The following is an 18,102-nucleotide window of genomic DNA, read 5'->3' as shown; positions in this document are numbered from 1 at the left end:
CACTGCTGCCAGATTTAAAAAAAACTTTTTAGTTTTAGTTTTTGGAGAAGCAGCATGGAAACAGGCCCTTCAGTCCACCAAGTCCATGCCGACCATCGATCACCCACTCAAACTAGTTCTATGTTATCTCACTTTCTCATCCTCTCCTTACACACTCGGGGCAATTCACAGAGGAACATTTACAGAGGCAGGCCTTTGGGACATGAGAGGAATCCAGAGCACCCAAAGGAAACCCACGTGGTCACAGGGGAACGTGCAAACACCAAACAGCGCCCAAGGTCAGGTGCTGCGTCTCTGAGCCGCCCCTGGTTCAGATACAGCTGAAGCACCAAATAAAAATTAAAATAAAGAATCTTCCATTATTTGGCATGTCGTGCTATTCTGCATAAATGTAGTTGTCATGAACAGTGGCAATACTGGAAACACAGCATATGGACTCAGGCTTTCATCCAGAAAATTACATTTAGTGTTAACATTTACTTTCCAGACAATATGTTGGGCAACGGGTCCTGGAGCTGCACACTCACATATTTGGCACTTCCAAGGTAAAATAGCAGATTCTCGAGCTCCGAAGTCTTCACATTCAGAACAATTGAATTGTAGGTACCCTTTTTTATGTCTGGCCTATAAGTGCGGATACAGTCCCCACCGGATGATACCGAAACTTTAATCTAAAAGTGAGAACAATGAGATAGTGAAAAAGTGCTAGAAAAAATACAGAAAGACAGAGATGGTACAGATCCTGTTACTCACAGAGTTGGCATGTTTTCGAGCTTGATTTATTAGCTCTTTGATGTGAGAGATATTCTTTCCTAGAGTGTCCTGTAGATTTCTGATAGGTTTCAGTTTATCCAGTAAACTATCTGTTTTCTCTTCCAACTCTTTAACTTTCATATCAGCGTCAGCAACTGCACACATTAAGAAAAAAATAAATATACAGTTTTACCATCTTGTCAGGATTATTTTATACTTGTCAAGACAGAAGCAGGTCATTTGTCCCATCAAGGTCATACTGGCTCCAGGCATACAATGACATTAATCCAATTTAACACTTATTTCCCTGAACCTTTCCCTATGCTACAGTACACTTTCTCTCAGATATGTCCATTACCTTTCACAACCTTTTGGAAAACCAGAGCCATCAGATCAATTCTACAGAAGGTGCTCAAAATCCATGTCATGTAATTGAACAAAGTCTTCGCTAAACATTCAGAAAATGCCAACTTCACAGCGGCTCAGCTGCAAGAGGGGTGGAAGATTAATATCTCAATTTTCTTCCTCATAGCTGTATCTTCTCCAAAAAATGCACTGTTTTCTCATTTTCTGAAATTCCATTTGAACAATGAACAATTATCATTGTCGTGACAAGAGCATTTTGTGAAATATACACAAGCGCTCTCATTTTTTTGGTGGCATATATATAATTTTGTTCCAAACTGGATGGAAAATATGATCTGAAAATAAGTGCTTGGCAAATTCTCATGGGAAATATTACAAACAAATTTTTTTGTGGCATCTGATAATATTTTGCAGCATATATTTGGTTTCCCTTCCCTTGCTCGTGAATTTACAACCATTGTTTCTTTTAAACAAATCATTATTTTAAATGGATAGTGTGGAATCCATCACTAGTTTTAGAGCAATACTAAATTCTGAATGTGAAATAAAACTTAGTGAATTCGCTCAGTTTCATCCTTTTAGAACACAGATTATGTTTTTGGGCAGAGATGCTATTAGATTTTGCCATCCACTGAATTTAAGACACATAAAGTCACATTTGTTATTTGTTCTGCTGGCAGCTGAGATAAGCTGTGCTGGCAGCATGGATTTGTAAAACTATATTTTTGATGTTGCCTGACCACTAGTGATCCTAAAAAAATAAGTGGAAGATTCAGACTAGATTGACATGATATAATCTGAGGTAAATGAAGGATGTTCAGAATATCAAGTGAGAAAAACAGTTGAAATATTACATAACTTTTAAAGTCTTTGAAATATGGATGAAGCGTATAATAGACATGTGAGGCATAGAAGTTGCTATTTTACAATATTGCAGCACTCTTCAATTTAGGCCTGCAAGTTGCAGTCAATCTCATGCATTTCGATACAACAAAGGTTGTTTTTAATTTTCCCTGAAACATGGGAAATGCAGTAAAATTATGAACCAAAACATCTACAGGTGTATTTTTTTAAAAATAAGTAAAGATGGACACACTTGGCGCAAAAGGTTTAAATGGGATAGAAATGTTTTAATATATCCAGGAGGGCTTCATGTGTCAGTATTTTAGCAGTCTGAATACGATAGGATGATGTTGGACCTTATCCAAGGGAATGAAGCTGGGCCAGTGGTTGGAAAGCCAGTGGTCAACTGTGTTGGAGATAGTGATTACTACTCTGTAATTTTCAAGTTAATTGTGGAAAGAAATAATGGTGTGGAAATAAAAAATCTGAACTGAGTATTTCAACATCATTAGGATAACCTGGCAAACATAGAAGTTACATGCAAATTAATCTACATCCAGCGTGGGAATATTTCAAAGGTAAAATAAGGGCGAAGGTGAACAGCCGGAAGTGGTAGTGCATGTCGGCACAAACGATGTCGGAAAGAAGGGGATGAATATTCTGCAGCGTGACTTTAAACAGCTCGGAAAAATGCTGAAAAGCAGGACCTCCAGGGTTGTTATCTCCGGTTTGCATCCAGTTCCTCGTGCTGGCGAGAGCAGGAACAGGGAGATACGGGACATGAATGTGTGGCTGAGGAACTGGTGCACGGGGCAGGGATTTAGATTCTTAGATCACTTGGATCTGTTTTGGAGTAAGGGGGAACTGTACAAAAGGGACGGATTGCATCTTAACAGGTGGGGGACCAGCATTCTGGCAGGCAAGTTTGCCAATGCTACACAGGTGGTTTTAAACTGAATAAGGGGGGTGGGGTGTCAAATGGGATAGTCGAGGATGGAGTTAAAGGCAAAGGGTTTCTTAAATGTGTGAGCGTAGAGACAGAGGGGTGTAAAATTAGGGTAGAAGCAATAGGTAGCAAGGTGAAAAGTAAAAGTGGCAGACAGACAAATCCAGGGCAAAAATCAAAAAGGGCCACTTTTCAACATAATTGTATAAAGGGTAAGAGTGTTGTAACAACAAGCATGAAGGCTTTGTGTCTCAATGCAAGGAGCATTCGTAATAAGGTGGATGAGTTGAATGTGCAGATAGCTATTAATGACTATGATATAGTTGGGATCCCGGAGACATGGCTCCAGGGTGACCAAGGCTGGGAGCTGAACATCCAGGGATATTCAATATTCAGGAGGGATAGACAGAAACGAAAAGGAGGTGGGGTAGCGTTGCTGGTTAGAGAGGAGATTAACGCAATAGAAAGGAAGGACATTAGCTTGGAGGATGTGGAATCGATATGGGTAGAGCTGCGAAACACTAAGGGGCAGAAAACGCTCGTGGGAGTTGTGTACAGGCCACCTAACAGTAGTAGTGGATTTGGGGATGGCATCAAACAGGAAATTAGAAATGTGTGCAACAAAGGTAAAATAGTTATAATGGGTGACTTCAATCTACATATAGATTGGGTGAATCAAGTTGGCAAGGGTGCTGAGGAAGAGGATTTCTTGGAATGTATGCGGGATAGTTTTCTAAACCAACATGTAGAGGAACCAACAAGAGAGCAGGCTATTCTAGACAGGGTATTGAGTAATGAGGAAGGGTCAGTTAGCAGTCTTGTTGTGTGTGGCCCCTTGGGCAAGAGTGACCATAATATGGTTGAGTTCTTCATTAGGATGGAGAGTGACGTTGTTAATTCAGAAACAAGGGCCCTGAACTTAAAGAAAGGTAACTTTGAGGGTTTGAGACGTGAATTGGCCAAGATAGACTGGCAATTGATTCTTAAAGGGTTGACGGTGGATATGCAATGGAAGGCATTTAAAGACTGCATGGATGAACTACAACAATTGTTCATCCCAGTTTGGCAAAAGAATAAATCGGAGAAGGTAGTGCATCCGTGGATAACAAGGGAAATCAGGGATAGTATCAAAACAAAAGATGAAGCTTACAAATTAGCCAGGAAAAGCAGCCTACCAGAGGACTGGGAGAAATTCAGAGTCCAGCAGAGGAGGACAAAGGGCTTAATTAGGAAAGGGAAAATAGATTATGAAAGAAAACTGTCAGGGAACATAAAAACTGACTGCAAAAGTTTTTATAGATATGTGAAGAGAAAAAGATTAGTTAAAACAAATGTAGGTCCCTTGCAGTCAGAAACAGGTGAATTGATTATGGGGAACAAGGACATGGCAGACCAATTGAATAACTACTTTGGTTCTGTCTTCACTAAGGAAGACATAAATAATCTGCCGGAAATAGCAGGGGACCGGGGGTCAAATGAGATGGAGGAACTGAGTGAAATCCAGGTTAGCCGGGAAGTGGTGTTAGGTAAATTGAATGGATTAAAGGCCGATAAATCCCCAGGGCCAGATAGGCTGCATCCCAGAGTATTTAAGGAAGTAGCCCCAGAAATAGTGGATGCATTAGTGAAAATTTTTCAAAACTCTTTAGATTCTGGAGTAGTACCTGAGGATTGGAGGGTAGCTAATGTAACCCTACTTTTTAAAAAGGGAGGGAGAGAGAAAATAAAAAATTACAGACCAGTTACTCTAACGTCGGTAGTGGGGAAACTGCTGGAATCAATTAAAGATGGGATAGCAGCACATTTGGAAAGTGGTGAAATCATTGGACAAAGTCAGCATGGATTTATGAAAGGTAAATCATGTCTGACGAATCTTATAGAATTTTTCGAGGATGTAACTAGTAGAGTGGATGAGGGAGAACCAGTGGATGTGTTATACCTGGACTTTCAGAAGGCTTTCGACAAGGTCCCACATAATAGATTAGTATACAAACTTAAAGCACACGGTATTGGGGGTTCAATATTGATGTGGATAGAGAACTGGCTGGCAGACAGGAAGCAAAGAGTAGGAGTAAACAGGTCCTTTTCAGAATGGCAGGCAATGACTAGTGGGGTACCGCAAGGCTCAGTGCTGGGACCCCAGCTATTTACAATATATATTAATGATTTGGACGAGGGAATTAAATGCAACATCTCCAAGTTTGCTGATGACACGAAGCTGGGGGCAGTGTTAGCTGTGAGGAGGATGCTAGGAGGCTGCAAGGTGACTTGGATAGGCTGGGTGAGTGGGCAAATGCATGGGAGATGCAGTATAATGTGGATAAATGTGAGGTTATCCACTTTGATGGCAAAAGCAGGAAAGTAGACTATTATCTGAATGGTGGCCGATTAGGAAAAGGGGAGATGCAACGAGACCTGGGTGTCATGGGACACCATCATTAAAAGTAGGCATGCAGGTGCAGCAGGCAGTGAATAAGGCGAATGGTATGTTAGCATTCATAGCAAAAGGATTTGAGTATAGGAGCAGGGAGGTTCTACTGCAGTTGTACAGGGTCTTGGTGAGACCACACCTGGAGTATTGCGTACAGTTTTGGTCTCCTAATCTGAGGAAAGACATTCTTGCCATAGAGGGAGTACAGAGAAGGTTCACCAGACTGATTCCTGGGATGTCAGGACTTTCATATGAAGAAAGACTGGATTGACTTGGTTTGTACTCGCTGGAATTTAGAAGATTGAGGGGGGATCTTATAGAAACTTACAAAATTCTTAAGGGGTTGGACAGGCTAGATGCAGGAAGATTGTTCCCGATGTTGGGGAAGTCCAGAACAAGGGGGTCACAGTTTAAGGATAAGGGGGAAATCTTTTAGGACCAAGATGAGGAAAACATTTTTCACACAGAGAGTGGTGAATTTGTGGAATTATTTGCCACAGAAGGTAGTTGTGGCCAGTTCATTGGCTATGTTTAAGAGGGAGTTAGATGTGGCCCTTGTGGCTAAAGGGATCAGGGGGTATGGAGAGAAGGCAGGTACAGGATACTGAGTTGGATGATCAGCCATGATCATATTGAATGGCGGTGCAGGCTCGAAGGGCCGAATGGCCTACTCCTGCACCTATTTTCTATGTTTCTATGTCTATGTTTCTAAAATAGTGAGAGTTTGTGGCTAACCTGTTCCCATGAAGTTGAAAGTCAAGAACAGCAATTTCAGGGAACTTGTTTTAATGGGACATTGAAGATTTAATTCAGGGGGAAAAAAGGAATCATGTGATAGGTAGAATGTCCTGACGAATATATAGTTTTTTTTCAAAGTATCAACACGGGTGGGCAGCATAATAAAGAAGGCATATGGCATGCTTTCCTTCATCAGCTGTGCCATAGAGTATAGGAGCTGGGCGCTCTTGTTACAGTTGTACAGATCGTTGATTCAGTTGCACTTGAAGTATTGGGTACTGTTCTAGTTTGCACACTATAAGAAAGGAATGAGTAAGCAAGAGGTGGCGTGGAAAAGATTCACAGGAATGTTGCTTGGACTGGAAGGCTTGAATTATAAGAAGCTGTTAGATAGGCTGAGACTGTTCTCCCTGGAGCATAGGATGGCTTCTTCTTCTTGCGAATGAAACATAAACCCAAGGAATAGTTAGATCTCAAGCCGGGTGTTGAGCAGCCAGGTTGCTGTCTCTGCGTCAATGTCTGCCAGGCCCTGAGCTCCATTTTGTGGGTGGTAGAGCAGGCACCCAGAGAGGACATGGTTGGCTGTTAGTTGTTCTGGCTGAGGCGTAACATCGGAGGTGTTTATGAATTTATGAGAGGCATAAATAGACAGTCTTTTCCCCAAGGTAGAGAAGGGAATGGGTTTTATGGTGAGAGGAGAAACATTTAATGGAGATCTGAGGGGCAGGTTTTACAACAGAAAGGGTGATGGGTATATGGAATGAGCAGCTGGAGAGGGTGATAAAGACAGGTAAAATTACAATGTTTAAAAGATGGCACCCAAAAAAGCTGGACAATCTCAGCGGGTGCAGCAGCATCTATGGAGTGAAAGAAATAGGCAACGTTTCGGGCCAAAACCCTTCTTCAGACAGAATGTTTAAAAGATATTTGGTAAGGTATATCAATAGGAAAGGATGAGAGGGATATGGGACAAATGCATGCACATGGAATTAACACAGATGGGCATGGACAGGTTGGGCCTTAGGGCCTCTCCCGAGTTGTACATGTGAATAGCCAGGCCCATTAGGAACAAAAGGGACAAGTTCTTAAATGAATACATCTCATCCATATTCACCAAAATGTTGTAGCTGCAGATTTTAGGGAAGGAGATCATGATATTCCAGAGCATATTATCATTAACAAGGAAGTATTAGCAGTTATAAAGGTGGATAAATGACAAAGTTCTAAGGAGATGTATCCCAGTCGCTACAGGGAAGACTGGCCTAATGTTAGTGCCAATGGGATCCAACATGAATTGGATCTAAAACTCTTTAAAAAGGATAATTTTGAGGGATTGCTTTTGTGATTTGAAGCCTGTGATCAATAGTTTACCACTCAGTACTAGGATCCTTATTGTTCCCTGCTTTCTCAACCAAAAACTAAGGATACTGTTGGGCAGTCATTTTCAGAAGGTGCAGAACTGTTTGTATTCAGCTAGATGTCAACGTTACATCACAAGGGGAAGGAGCCTACTTATGGAACAACAGATGCACTGGTCCGTGTTCCATTTGTATGATGCCTGAATAGAAGAGATTGGGAAGTATGTCTCAAACATGACTGTTAGGCATTTATTGAGACATCTTCATACATAGAAGGTTACCTGCATGGCCCATCAAACATGGTATTCAACAAGTGCAGTCACACCATATCATGGACTTGCAAGCTATGGATGTGGAATCACACAGATTCACAGTACTCTGTGATTTGTAATGACCACAGATCTGCAGCAAATTGATCATAGTGAAGTGCAGGAAACTTGAAATTGTGTGATCTTAAGAGGAACATGGAAAAAATGGATTGGGGCTGGGGATACTGTGACAAGTGCAACAGAAACCTTTATGGAATGGATGCTCTTGTGCATGGTGAAAACATTTGGGTGATCTGAGAGTGCCTTCATTTCCTCTTGCCTATACCTTTGGGGAAGCTGTTGGTTGCAACAAACGCAGGCAAACTTATTTTAACATAATAGTAATTCTCAAACAACTGAACAATCACTGACTGAAAACCTGAAAATGCAAACTGCACTGATCTTAAGGATGAACAAATTTGAGAATGTGAATTATGTTAACAAAATTTAGACAAAAAAATCTTGAAGCGGGATGTAATCTTTCTCTCCATTGCTGGAATTTCTCCAGAAATGTGTTGGAGTCCTTGTATGCAAATATTAATGGAGTTTCTGCTGGACTTCAATACGATTCCCTAGGGAGGGGAATCAAGAACATGAGGGCATAGTTTTAAGGTGAGAGGGAAGAGATTTAATAGGTAGTGGGTGTAAGAAAAGAGCTGCCAGAAGAAGGAGTAGTGGTAGATACAATAATAATGTTTGAAAGATATTTGGACAGGATAGGAAAGGTTTAGAGGGAGATAGGCGGGCAAATGTGACTAGTTTAGCTGGGCATTTTGGTTAGCATGGACTGTTTCTGTGCTTTAAGACTATAATTAATGGAGCAGGAGAAGTTCCAAGAAAATTATTTGTCCTTTACCCAAAAGTATTTACATTTTGCATACATTCAGGTATTACACCTCCTTTCCTCTGTACCCTAGTAATTCTTGACATATTAATGTAGTCCTCCATTGAGACTGCTAGTAGTGGGCTGCAGGTAAACTGCTGCTGCACCAGCCAGTCTCATAGCCCCAGTTGACAGAATAAATAATGATTGCATCAAAAATGGGTCTGGTTAGATGGATATAGTAACTGGGTGCTTGCTTTAAAAAAACCATTTGCACTATGCTCACAAGAGATCAAGATTGGGTGTTTGATCAGAACATTCAGTCAAATATTGGACTGGGCAGCATGCCCTCCTTCTGTGCTGTAATTTTTTTAATAGACAATAGACAATAGGTGCAGGAGTAGGCCATTCAACCCTTCGAGTCAGCACTACCATTCAATGTGATCAAGGCTGATCATCCCCAATCAGTACCCCATTCCTGCCTTCTCCCCATACCCCCTGACTCTGCTATCTTTAATAGCCCTATCCAGCTATCTCTTGAAAGTGTCCAGAGAACTAGCCTCCACCGCACTCTGAGGCAGAGAATATTCTACAAGCCCCACAATTCTGACATGGAAACCTAGCATCTGAGTATAAATGTTAAAATTACATCCTGGTTTACCACCATCTTCTCAAAGGCAATTAGGGCATGGGCAGTAGAAGTCCACTTCCCATAAATTAACAGAGAAAGGAACAGAACCATATTTGGAAATGTGTTCAGTGGAAATCAAGATGAGATGCCACAAAATCAATTATTTAAAATTATCACACCCGTGTTATGTGTAGGGAAAAGGCACTCTTTTTGTTTTTGTTTGATTACTAGAAAATATAAAGAAAACTATTTTAAAACGTTGCTATGAAGCAGGGGAGAAAAGTGCACCAATGTTAATTGTGAAATTATGTGTCTTTTGCTGATACACAGAAAAATGGAATGGAAACTTACTTATTTTAGCAGGAGTGTTAATGGCAGCATTTGCTTTGGCAACATCTTCTTTCAATTTGCTGCAGTTGTCCTGCAATCCAAGTAAATTCTGGTTCAAGTCTTTTATTTCTGCCAGCACTGCATTGGCAGTATCATTTGCCTGTTTTGCTTTATCTTTAGCCGCTAGTATCTTGATGCTTGCATCTATTGGATCAAAAAAATATCCATATTTCTTAATCGCAATTGCTTGGGTTGATGACAATATTAGCACAGACAATAATAGCACAGTTTTTACTATTTAGTAAACAATTAACAGAGAAGAGGCATTAAAGGGATGATTTTCTGTCTTTGTCATATTGTTGGGAGGCTTCATCCAAGATTGTGTACACTTCATCCAAGATTGTGGACATGCAATTTGTGTACACTGCTTTCATGTATATTCTGTCGATACGGTTGTGGCACATAATCAAAGGAGAATTTGTGAATAAGTTTTGAACATTGAGGTTGGCTGCAGAGGTTTTGCAGGGCAATGGCTCTACAAAGCCTTGAGTGCACTGGGCATCAACAGAATGGAGAGAAGAAGAGCCATCAAGAACACCACAGAGGCAGCGGAGAAAGCCTCGAGATGGCTCTGGATCAGGAGAGGAGGTCCATGGGGAGGAGCGAATGCCACCTGAACACGTCGTGGTCTGATCAACCACGGCTGGGTCGCCTGGGTGAGGGTGTCTGATGTTGAAAGACCCGAAACACCCAATGACCCCAGGTTACATCACTGATGATGTGTTCGGGAGCATCAAGAGATGTATTTTATCAATCAATGAATGCAGATGAGCATAGTAAATCTCTTCCTAAGAACACCCCATGGCTGAAACCACACACCTGAAAGACTTACCGTTGGGAATGGCTTGGAGTTTTGCAAGAGTATTGTTCAAGGCTTTCAGCAAGTTATTATTTTTTGTTGTACCATTCTTCAACCTATTTTGTAAATTATTCAAGTCGTATTCCTTTTCTGAAAAGCAAAAACACATTAAAAAAAAATAGCATCCATCATATGTAGTGAACTAACCTAAGTGTTTGTTTTCAACACTTTTGAGCTATTCATGCTATGGTTTAGTGCCCATTATTGGGCCATTTGGACAAGACCAGGCGCAATTTGAAGCCGTGTCCTGTACTGACTTTGAGATCTCAAATGGAATGAGCAAAGAAGCATTCAGCAATGAAACTGAAAAAAATCAATATGTCCTAACCTCACATCACTTCTCCATAACATTGCTGAAAAGTGCACAACTTGAATTTTGAGTGATGACAGATGAGGTTACAACGGAATCGAGTCGGACTGTGACTAGCGCAGGACATTGTGAGACCACAACAAGTCTAACCACTTCCTCTCCCCTTTCTTCCCCCACATCCTCCCATTCTTCCTCCTCATCCCTCCCCTTGCGGCCCACCTGAGCACACACCTATTTCCTCTCCCCCCACTTCCATGGACATTCCTTCCTTTGGCTTCACAATTTGCAACTCTTCAATCTTTTGGTGTCACACCTTGTTTTTCCATCTCTGCTCTTTGTCCAGCCATCTGCCTATCGAACCCTCCACCCCACCGCCCTCGATTATGTTCACACATTACCTGCCATACTTTGTCCTGCTCCTCTTCTCTTCCAGCTTTCTTCCCCCCCTCCCCCAGACAAAGAAAGGTCCCAACCCTATCCATGTTTTCCAGGAAAGCTGCCTGATCGCTGAGTTACTCCACCATTTAGTGTCTATCTCCGGCATAAACTAGCATCTGCGGTTCCTTCACAATCCAGCACTTTGCCTTTTTTTTTGTAAACCAGCATCCACAGTTCTTTGTTTCTACATTGTGAGACCACTTCATGCAGTTTAGGTTTCTCTATTTTTAGGAGAATATGTTTGCCTTGGAGTCAGTGCAAGATTGATTCACTACTTTGATTGCTGAGATAAGGAAGGATTGAACAGGACAGGTCTATAGCCAATGGCATTTAGAAGAATGAGATATGATCTCATTAAAACATACAAGATTTTGATGTGGAATGACAGGATAGATGCCAAGAGGTTGTTTCCCCTCGAAGCAAGTTCATATAAATGCTACCACCTGCAGATTCCCTTTCATTATCTCTATTGGCAAAGTCTCTGGAATAAGCTTTAATGATGACTGCTGAAGTCCATACCTCAGAATCCAACATATTCAGGTACTTCAGAGAAATACATTACATCACCAAGAAAAAATTAATTATTAAGCCACTAACTACTTTAGATTTTTTTAATAGATATTTAATTGTCAAGGGCCATCATCACCATCTTATATGCCTACAAGATATCATAGCTGACGAATGAAAGGAATAATTTTCATCACCAGCAATGATAATCACCCAATCACATCAGGTGCTATGAATATTCTTGGTTCTGTATGGGCTTTAAAATGCCTGACACAAGAAATCTGACAACAGATACAACTGCTGGAAGTAACTGTACTTTGTCGATATGGTGAAAGAACGTGATGGCAATACTTTTTACTTATAGCTCAATTATTTCTCTTAGTTTGGAAGCTCACTCTGATAGTAAGCCCTTATACTCTGAAGAAGGGTCTCGGCCCGAAACGTCACCCATTCCTTCTCTCCAGAGATGCTGCCTGTCCCGCTGAGTTACTCCAGCATTTTGTGTCTACCTTATACTCTGGTGTATTCTTACCTGCCCAAAACATTTTAATGGAGTAATACTAGAGATGAAACTATCATGACAACCAGCTCATTGTAGAAAGTTGAGTGTTGTCCGTGTGGAGCATGTACTTTCTCCATGTGACCACCTGAGTATCCTCTGGATGCTCCAGTTTCCTCCCACATCCTAAAACATGTGCTGGTCAGTGGGATAATTGGCCACAGTTAATCACCCCCAGTATGTAGGTCAATGGTAGAATCTGGGGAAGAGTTGATGAGAATTAAAACAAAGGGATTCTTCTTAAGGCAGTCTTAAGAAGGGTCACAATCCAAAATCTTGTCAGTCGATTTTCCACCACAGATGTTGCCTGGCCCACCAAGTTCCTCCAGCAGTTTGTTGTGCTCAGAAATATGTACATTTTTTTCCCACTGTGGTGAGCAGGTAGTGTTGAAATATATAACACAATGTGACCGAATAAATCAGCGTGCTTATATAATCTTACATGTACAGATCTACCCTTTGCTTACCCTTTACATCTGCCCCCAATCGTTTGGCTTCATTCAACTGTTTAAAGCTCATCTGTAGTGAGTTCTTGGCAGTATCCTTTAAAGATCCATCTGGACCAGATGCCTGATTACAGAAACAAAAATCAGCGCAGCCAGCATTACTTAAAACAGGACAATGACTGCAGGCGTTAAAATCACTTTTAGGACGTTGTCTAACAACATTTCTGGGTGGTATTGTTGATTTTGTTAAGAGCAAAATTCTGAAGTAGTATTTCTAGATTCTGTTTCATTTAGCTTCCGATGTCTTTTGCCTATTTTCCCTATCCAGTATGTATTTTTAGTTCTCAATCAAGTGTCTAACTCCCTGGATTTAGATTTCACTCACTGAACATCTGACTAGTTATTTGAATTTTCATTTTCTAACTGTGCTTGTATCTTTCTAGTTGAACTTTCCCCTCTAAGCACCTCTCTCTGCATGTTGTTGATTTCTCTCTTTGATCTTCTCTTTTTCTAATTTGATTGGGCAATTCTTCTCTCCCTGGTTTGGTTTGGTGAAGAATTCCATTCAGCAAATTCGGATGAGTCTTAGAGTCTTAAAAGCATGGAAACAGGCCCTTCAGCACAGCTCATCTATGTCGACCAAGATACCTCATCTAAGCAAGTCCTATTTGGCCGCTTTCATCCCATATCCCTCTAAATCTTCCCTATCCATGCACCTGACCGGGTCATTTAAAGCTGTTTTAGTATCTCGCTCAACTACCTCCTTTTGCAACTCAACAAAAACAAGTTGCCCCCCATGTTCTTATTCAATCTTTCCCCTCTCACCTTAAACCAAGGTCCTCTGGTTCTTGATTCCCCTACCCTGGGTAAATGACTCTGCGTATTCACCCTACCTATTTGCCTTATGCTTTTATACACCTGAATTGTGAAGCACAGAGCACAAAACAGTACAGCACAAGAACAGGCCTTTCAGCTCACTATGTCAAACTAAAATAGACTGATGCTTACAGCAGGATCAGGAACTTTAAAACCATAAATTTGGCTGCAGTGGACTCTAAAGATATCATCCAATACACTTCTGTAACATACAACAATTAATCCACATCTTATAATGGCATATAATCCAAACTGATGAATAGCATTAAGAGTGCAACGATGAAAGAAATTTGAGTCTTCGTTCCACTCAATTTACTGGTCTATTTTAGATATTACCCAATTTAAAAACATGCTCTCAGTGGTATTAGTAACTACTGAGTCAGTGCATTCCAGAGAAACAGTGAGCTATTTTAACAATATTTATTTGTATCAATGATCTGACTTTACTGCTTCACTTATTTTGCCCAGTACTGTAATTGAAAAATAATCACTTTCAGGACTATTGGAAAGGTGCAATGGAATAGGACTAATTGGATAGAATCATAAAAATTGTACAATACAGAAGGCGATTATTCAGCACATCATATCTATGCTGGTTAAAAAAGAGCTACACAACCTCGCCCACCCATCAGTACTTCATCGGCAAGCCCACAGCACACAGTAGGGCGGTCACGGTGGCGCAGCGGTAGGGTTGCTGCTTTACAGCAAATGCAGCACCGGAGACCTAGGTTCGATCCCGACTATGAGTGCTGCCTGTACGGAGTTTGTACATTCTCCCTGTAACCTGGTGCATGGGTTTTCTCAGAGATCTTCGGTTTCCTCCCACACTCCAAAGACGTACAGTTTTGCAGGTTAATTGGCTTGGTAAATGTAAAGCATGTCCATAGTGGGTGCAGGAGAGTGTTAATGTGTAGGGATCGCTGGTCGGCACAGACACGGTGGGCCAAAGGGCCTGTTTCCACGCTGTATCTGTATCTCTAAACTAAATATTCATCAAAGTCCTGCTATAATGTGATAGTTATGGTCTAAGAAACCTCACATTATTGAAAGTCTCATTTTAACAAAACTACATAGATGCCTGCAAAGTACAGATTGAAACACGTTTTCCCAATCACGACTGCACTACAACCTGTGTGATGCATATAGTGTTCTCAACCCAATAATCACGTGATAACTAACTCACATTTTGGAAACACATGTTATAGTAGAACTACCTGTACCTTTTAAATGAGGTGAGGATTTCTGCCTTCACTACCTAATCAGTCAAGGATATTCAAATCCCTACCACCCTCTGGGTTATTTAAAAATAATTATTTTGCTGATCCTTCTGCTAATTGCACGAAATATATGCGCCTTGGTTGCTGACTTGGCCAAGAGGTCTGCTCTTTCAAAGGTCCAGCAAAATCATGATGGACTGAATGGCCCCCTTTCACATGATTCCACAAGCCGATTTTACCTTGTGTGTTTTCCCCTTGGCTATGTCTCAGTTCCATTCCAGCGGCTTTTTACCCTCTGATTTTCCCTGTACCCTGCTGATTTTCAACCTTCGTGTTTAATTAGAATTCACTGCCACTATTCGTCGTGTTACAGTGGCCATAACCCTACTGTTATGATACCCACTTCTCCATACTCGTTGCTCCACTAATTTAACATGGGAACAGGATTAAAACATTCAGTTCCTGAAGCCCTCCCTGACTAAATCAATGCTGTGCTTTGTAAACTTTAAACAACTTGGCATTCAGGAGCAAATATATTAAATTTTTTGTTTGATTATTCACATAACAAGTTATAGTGAAAAAAATAAATGAATGCAAAATAGTTTAATGAGAGCACTCTAATAACCAGAATTCATAAAATTATTTTTCAAGAATAAGGGACCCTTCCTTCTTACCTGTCTCACAGCTTGATTAGCTGTATTTTTGGCTTCTTTTGCAATTTTTTCAGCTTCATCAATTTTTTCTTTGATATTAGTGTAAGCTCTGAAGGCAGCAGTTGCATTCAAGGACAAGTTCTTGGCTTCTGCAAGGATGCTATTTTACAGAGAAAACTATTTATAAATACAGTCAACAACATTAATAATAAGGTACACAAAAATGCTGGAGAAACTCAGCGGGTGCAGCAGCATCTATGGAGCGAAGGAAATAGATGACGTTTCGGGCCGAAACCCTTCTTCAGACTGATAGGGGTGGGGGGGAGAAGGAAGGAAAAAGGGGAGGAGGAGGAGCCCGAGGATGGGGGGATGGAAGGGGAGGAGACAGCAAGGGCTAGCAAAATTGGGAGAATTCAATGTTCATGTCCGCCGGCCGCAGGCTACCCAGGCGGAATATGAGGTGCATTAATAATAACATTTTTATACTTGTCGTGCTTTGATTAAAAATTGGACTGCTCGTCTACTATCAAGGAAATTAGGTGGCTTGGTGTAATTTGTTTTTCTTTTTATGTCTTTAAGGTCACATGTGATAGGAGTAGAATTAGGCCATTCGGCCCATCAAGTCTATTCCACCATTCAATCATGGCTGATCTATCTCTTCTTCCTAACCCCATTCTCCTGCCTTCTCCCCATAACCTCTAACACCTGTGCTAATCAAAAATCTATCCATCTCTACTTTTAAAAATATCCAGACTTGACCTCCACAGCCTTTTGTGGCAAATAATTCCAAACATTCACCACCCTCTGACTAAATAAATTTCTCCTCATCTCCTTCCTAAAAGAATGTCCTTTAATTCTGAGATGATGAACTTTCCCACTTGTGAAAACATCCTCTCCACATCCACTCTATCCAAGCCTTTCACTATTCTATATGTTTCAATGAGGTCCCCCCTCATTCGCCTAAACTCCAGTGAGTACAGGCCCAGTGCTGACAAACGCTCATCATAGGTTAACCTACTCATTCCTGGAATTATTATTGTAAACCTCCTCTGGACCCTCTCCAGAGCCAGCACATCCTTCCTCAGATGTGGTGTCCAAAAATTGGAGCAAATGATCATATATCTAAACACCAATTGCAATGAGAAAGTTGGCCTGCTCCATAAGACTCTGTCCACTTTTTTTAACAGCAAAGGGAGAGACACTTTTGGTGATGTGTAGCATCTTCTCCTCTTTGCCCCATTACTGGAAATCTCCTACTCATCTCTCCAGTTCTGTTTATGATTATCCTTCTGCACTCTGTATGTTTCCCTTTGTTCTACCTATAGTACTTGAGTTTGGCTTGATTGTATTTATGCATAGTGTTATCTGACGATTGGTTAGCATGCAAAACAAAGGTTTTCACTGCACCTCGTTATATGTGGCAATAATAAACCCAAATCTCTTGACTCCTCCACTATTAAATAAGATCACAGCTGATATTTTAGCACAGTGCCAACTGAGCCTCTATGGTTCACTTGGGTAGGGAAGTCCAGACTCCTTGGGAGTGGCTAAGGAATTAATTCTTAAACGGTCAACAGGTTATTTTGAAACTGACTCCTGGTTCCGGACTCCATTTTTTCCATGGGAAGCATCCTTTGTACATCTATCTTGTTGGTTTCATTGAGATCATATTTTATTTTCCTAAATTCTAATGAATAATACCTAGCCTACTCAAAGTCTCATCATGTGACAGACCTGCCACTCTTATGAATCGTCACTGCACTCCCTGTATTACATGTGTATCATTGTTTAGGTAAGGGGATCAAAAGTGTACTCAAGGCCCTTTATAATTGTAGTGAAATATCGTGTAATGGCAGCCAAAATACCATTTGCCTTCTTAATTATCTGGTGTACTTTGAGCTAACTTTCAATAATCTGTGTACAAAGACACCCAGGTCCCTCTGGATAACAACACCTTTCAATCCCTTAAGGGCCTGTCCCACTTTCACGACCTAATTCACGACATCTGCCGAGTTTGCCCTTGACTAATACTCGCAGCAAGGTCGTCACGAGGTCTTAGGAGGTCGTAGGTAGGTCGAGATGCTAGTCGTACATGCTCGTTGCATCAAGTCAAGTCAAGTCAAGTTTATTTGTCACATACACATACGAGATGTGCAGTGAAATGAAAGTGGCAATGCTCGCGGACTTTTGTGCAAAAGACAAACAACCAAACAAACTATAAACACAATCATAACACACATATTCTTTTACATAATAAATAATGGAAGAAAAAACGTTCAGTAGAGTTAGTCCCTGGTGAGATAGGCGTTTACAGTCCGAATGGCCTCTGGGAAGAAACTCCTTCTCAACCTCTCCGTTCTCACCGCATGGCAACGGAGGCGTTTGCCTGACCGTAGCAGCTGGAACAGTCCGTTGCAGGGGCGGAAGGGGTCTCTCATGATATTGTTGGCTCTGGAGTTGCACCTCCTGATGTATAGTTCCTGCAGGGGGGCAAGTGAAGTTCCCATAGTGCGTTCGGCCGAACGCACTACTCTCTGCAGAGCCTTCTTGTCCTTGGCAGAGCAATTCCCAAACCAGATGATAATGTTCCCGGACAAGATGCTTTCCACCGCCGCTGCATAGAAGCACTGGAGGATCCTCGGAGACACTC

General features: G+C 41.2%; 1 protein-coding gene across 7 annotated transcripts in view; it reads right to left on the bottom strand.

Moving 5' to 3' along the window:
- lama2 (laminin subunit alpha 2) overlaps positions 1 to 18,102 on the bottom strand; it is a 342,464-nt gene that overhangs the window by 47,386 nt on the left and 276,976 nt on the right. For all 7 annotated transcript variants that reach the window (XM_033021242.1, XM_033021244.1, XM_033021246.1 and 4 more), the window contains 6 exons: positions 15,474 to 15,612; positions 12,728 to 12,830; positions 10,420 to 10,536; positions 9,549 to 9,731; positions 754 to 908; positions 528 to 671 (listed from right to left, as the gene is read on the bottom strand). In XM_033021242.1, the coding sequence (XP_032877133.1) occupies positions 528 to 671; positions 754 to 908; positions 9,549 to 9,731; positions 10,420 to 10,536; positions 12,728 to 12,830; positions 15,474 to 15,612 (841 nt within the window). The remainder of the gene's footprint in view (positions 1 to 527; positions 672 to 753; positions 909 to 9,548; positions 9,732 to 10,419; positions 10,537 to 12,727; positions 12,831 to 15,473; positions 15,613 to 18,102) is intronic.

This window comes from Amblyraja radiata, chromosome 5 (genome assembly GCF_010909765.2).
Source record: "Amblyraja radiata isolate CabotCenter1 chromosome 5, sAmbRad1.1.pri, whole genome shotgun sequence".
NCBI lineage: Eukaryota > Metazoa > Chordata > Chondrichthyes > Rajiformes > Rajidae > Amblyraja > Amblyraja radiata.
The sequence above is the reverse complement of the archived record's forward strand: the minus strand, read 5'-3'. Positions and strand labels throughout refer to the sequence as shown.